We start from the raw sequence: 2,868 nt of genomic DNA, 5'->3' as shown, positions 1-2,868 counted from the left end.
CCGAGTTGGCCATGGTGGTTCAAGGCTCGCCGGCGGCGAGAAATCGAGCGGCGCGGTGGGGAATTGGAATGGAACGTGGCTGCGGGGATAGGGTTTCGACCCACATGTGCCCCGCAAACCCGCAGTTATAGTAGCTCGGGGGTTGCGTTTGCGGGCTGCGGCAAAAATATTTACGGGCCGGACATCGATGCGGGCTCTGGTCTGGCCAAAAAAATGGGTTGAACCTGTATAATCGTCAGAATTATGCGTGTTTACGCCGGATGCGGGATCTATTAGAGTTGCTTTCAGTTTCCTCTTAAGCGGCGTCCCAGGATGGGGACCCCAACCGCTAGTGCACAAAATGGTGCGGGCGGATCAAATCTTCCCACGATGCAATTAAAACAGCACACTCGTCCGGTTGGAGTGGTTGGATGATGCATGCCCGAGGTAGGAGTAGAGGAATAGTCGTCGCAGCTTCGATGCTGCGCTAGTTACGAAGAGCCGAGTCCCTAGAAGGATTGACCGACGCGCATGAGTCATTCGGCGTGGTTGGTTCGTCTCTTCAAATCCTTGTGCATTTTTCCTTCTGCTATATAAACTACTACTGTGATCAGCTACTCCAGTCCAGTGTGAAGAGACGAAGCTGAGCCGGCTCCTAGCGTTCTCTTCTTCCAGTGTGACTGCAGCCACTCCTATCGTGTGTGTTCTTCATTTTGGCCTCTGTTTTTTCTTAAATCCGTAAGACCACCTCTCCCATCCTAGATTCCACCGGCGATATGGGTGGCAAGAGGAAGAACGCGGTGGACGGCAAGACGCCGCTGTCGAAGGGCCGGCCGGGCCGCAAGTCGGTGGCGGCGCCCAGTCCAGCTGCTGTAGATGCGCCGGCGCTGGCGGCGTCCGGCGCGAAGGTGCTAGCCGGCGGCGCTGTCGCGGTAGCGGGGCCGGAGGGGGAGGTGGTGAAGCTGCTGGACTCCGACGTGCCCAAGGCGGTCCTCCGCTGCGACGAGTGCCATGGCCCTCTGAAGCCCCCCGTTTACCAGGTTAGCCGAACAAACAACCCAAAATCTGCATCCCGTACACCTCACACAACTCGTAAGTTTTATTTTTGTCTCTCTGCATGGCATCGACCGCAGTGCTCACGTATGCATCACGTCGCGTGCGGCGACTGCGGCGGCGAGTGCCGTCCTTGCGCGGGCTTGGCCGCGTCCGCCGTCGTCTACGTCCAGAACGCCTACCTGGACACCCTGTTCGGCTACACGAAGGTGGCGTGCCCATACAAGAAGCACGGCTGCGCGAGCTCGGTGGCCTACCGCGACGCCGCGGCGCACGCGGCTGCTTGCGCGTGCGCGCCCTGCTCGTGCCCGGAGTGCCTTTTCGAGGGCTCGCCGGCGGACCTCGTGCGCCACCTCACCGAGGAGTCCGGCCGGCACGCCTGGGGCGCCCGCAAGATCACCTACGGCACGGACCACCGGTATGTCTTTGACGAGCTGGATTCGGAGGAGATTTGCGAGGAGCTCTTGGTCGCGGAGGAGGACGACGGCGTGTTCCTCTTGCACATTCACCGTGTCGAACTCTACCACCACGTCGCCCTTGCGTGTGTCAGGAATAAAGCCGCCGCCGGGCCGGTGTACAGCTCCTCCGTCGCAGTGGAGGGCCCTCCGGCCAAGGGGCTCGTTGTGAAGCTGGAGACGAAGGTGGTGGCGAGCTGCCCGGTGCCCACTGAACTGGTGTACGACGACTATGAGGCTCTCCCTGTGCTTCCGAGGATGCTGCATGAGCGAGACGAGAGCAGGGAGCTCCATGTGCGCGTCTGCATCAGCAAGACCCAGAGCATCAGCGAGTGATGCTAAGAGGGTCATCAGAAATCCAGTTATCTTTGCGTGAAGCCAGGAGATAGTTTCGTAGTAGTGGGACGCGGCTGTTCTACACCGTGAGCTCATGTCAGCTCGGGTGTTAAAAAAAAGAAAAACAATTCAAAAATTCTGAATTTTTTTTGTATGAAACATTGAGAAATTGTTTGTTGGCTTGCATAGTTTCATCACCATACGACATTCTTGGAAATCATGACAAAAGACAAAATCAATGCTCCAAAATGTTATTTAAAACTTTATGAAGTACTCCATTCGTTTCTAAATATTTGTCTTTTAGAGATTTCAAATTGACTACCACATACGGATGTATATAGATATATTTTAGAGTGTAGATTCACTCACTTTGCTCTGTATATAGTCACTTGTTGAAATCCCTAGAAAGACAAATATTTAGGAACGGTGGGAGTATATCTTTCAAGAACAGCAGATCCAACCGCCAAATGTCGGTTCCCAGTTGTTGTTAGATTTTTTGTTAAAGGAGGATGACCCTCGGCCTTTGCATCAGCGCGGAGCATGCATCCATTTTATTAATTATACATCGAGGACTTTACAAAGTAATACATCAATAAGTCTGAGGCTATCATCTTAGCAACATCCGTTGCTAATCCTATCAACTTGATGAAGGGTGCGTATTGTTCGGGCCGTCGACGCCACCTCCCCGCGCGCGTCCATCATCACGCATCCGTCGTCGAGACCCTGCAGCGACATGCCGGCGAGACTCCACGTCGTTGATGGTCACATGAAACGCCGCTCAACCGCTGAAACCGTCCACGGGTCCCTCTAGCCAATGCACACATCCAAAAATGACGCCCCAAGGGGGGAACGACGGTAGAGCGCCGCTGTCATCCGGTTGACTGATCTACGGTTTCCCTCGGAGGTAGCGGATAGAGGTGTGGAGCTTCTCCACATAGGTGCCTTCAAGAAGGAGACGATACAGAAGAGCGCTGTCATCGCCGGCCTTGGCAGTTGGCAACTAGTCGAGAGCAAAGTTTTCACTTGGATCTACTCGATGAACCTT

At 54.8% G+C, this 2,868-nt stretch overlaps 1 protein-coding gene across 1 annotated transcript; it reads left to right on the top strand.

Annotated features, from left to right (window-relative positions):
• Positions 1 to 623: 623 nt before the first annotated feature.
• On the top strand, positions 624 to 2,113 carry LOC109769456 (uncharacterized). The gene has a single exon (XM_040401952.3). The coding sequence runs from the start codon at positions 756 to 758 to the stop codon at positions 1,821 to 1,823; it is 1,068 nt and encodes a 355-aa protein (XP_040257886.1). The 5' UTR covers positions 624 to 755; the 3' UTR covers positions 1,824 to 2,113.
• The last annotated feature ends 755 nt before the right edge of the window (positions 2,114 to 2,868 follow it).

The sequence above is a fragment of the Aegilops tauschii genome, chromosome 3 (genome assembly GCF_002575655.3).
Source record: "Aegilops tauschii subsp. strangulata cultivar AL8/78 chromosome 3, Aet v6.0, whole genome shotgun sequence".
NCBI classification, from domain to species: domain Eukaryota; kingdom Viridiplantae; phylum Streptophyta; class Magnoliopsida; order Poales; family Poaceae; genus Aegilops; species Aegilops tauschii.
The sequence above is the reverse complement of the archived record's forward strand: the minus strand, read 5'-3'. Positions and strand labels throughout refer to the sequence as shown.

Excerpts from the sequence above, each read along its gene's own strand:
- LOC109769456 (XM_040401952.3), top strand. The coding sequence starts at position 756 with ATGGGTGGCAAGAGGAAGAACGCGGTGGACGGCAAGACGCCGCTGTCG.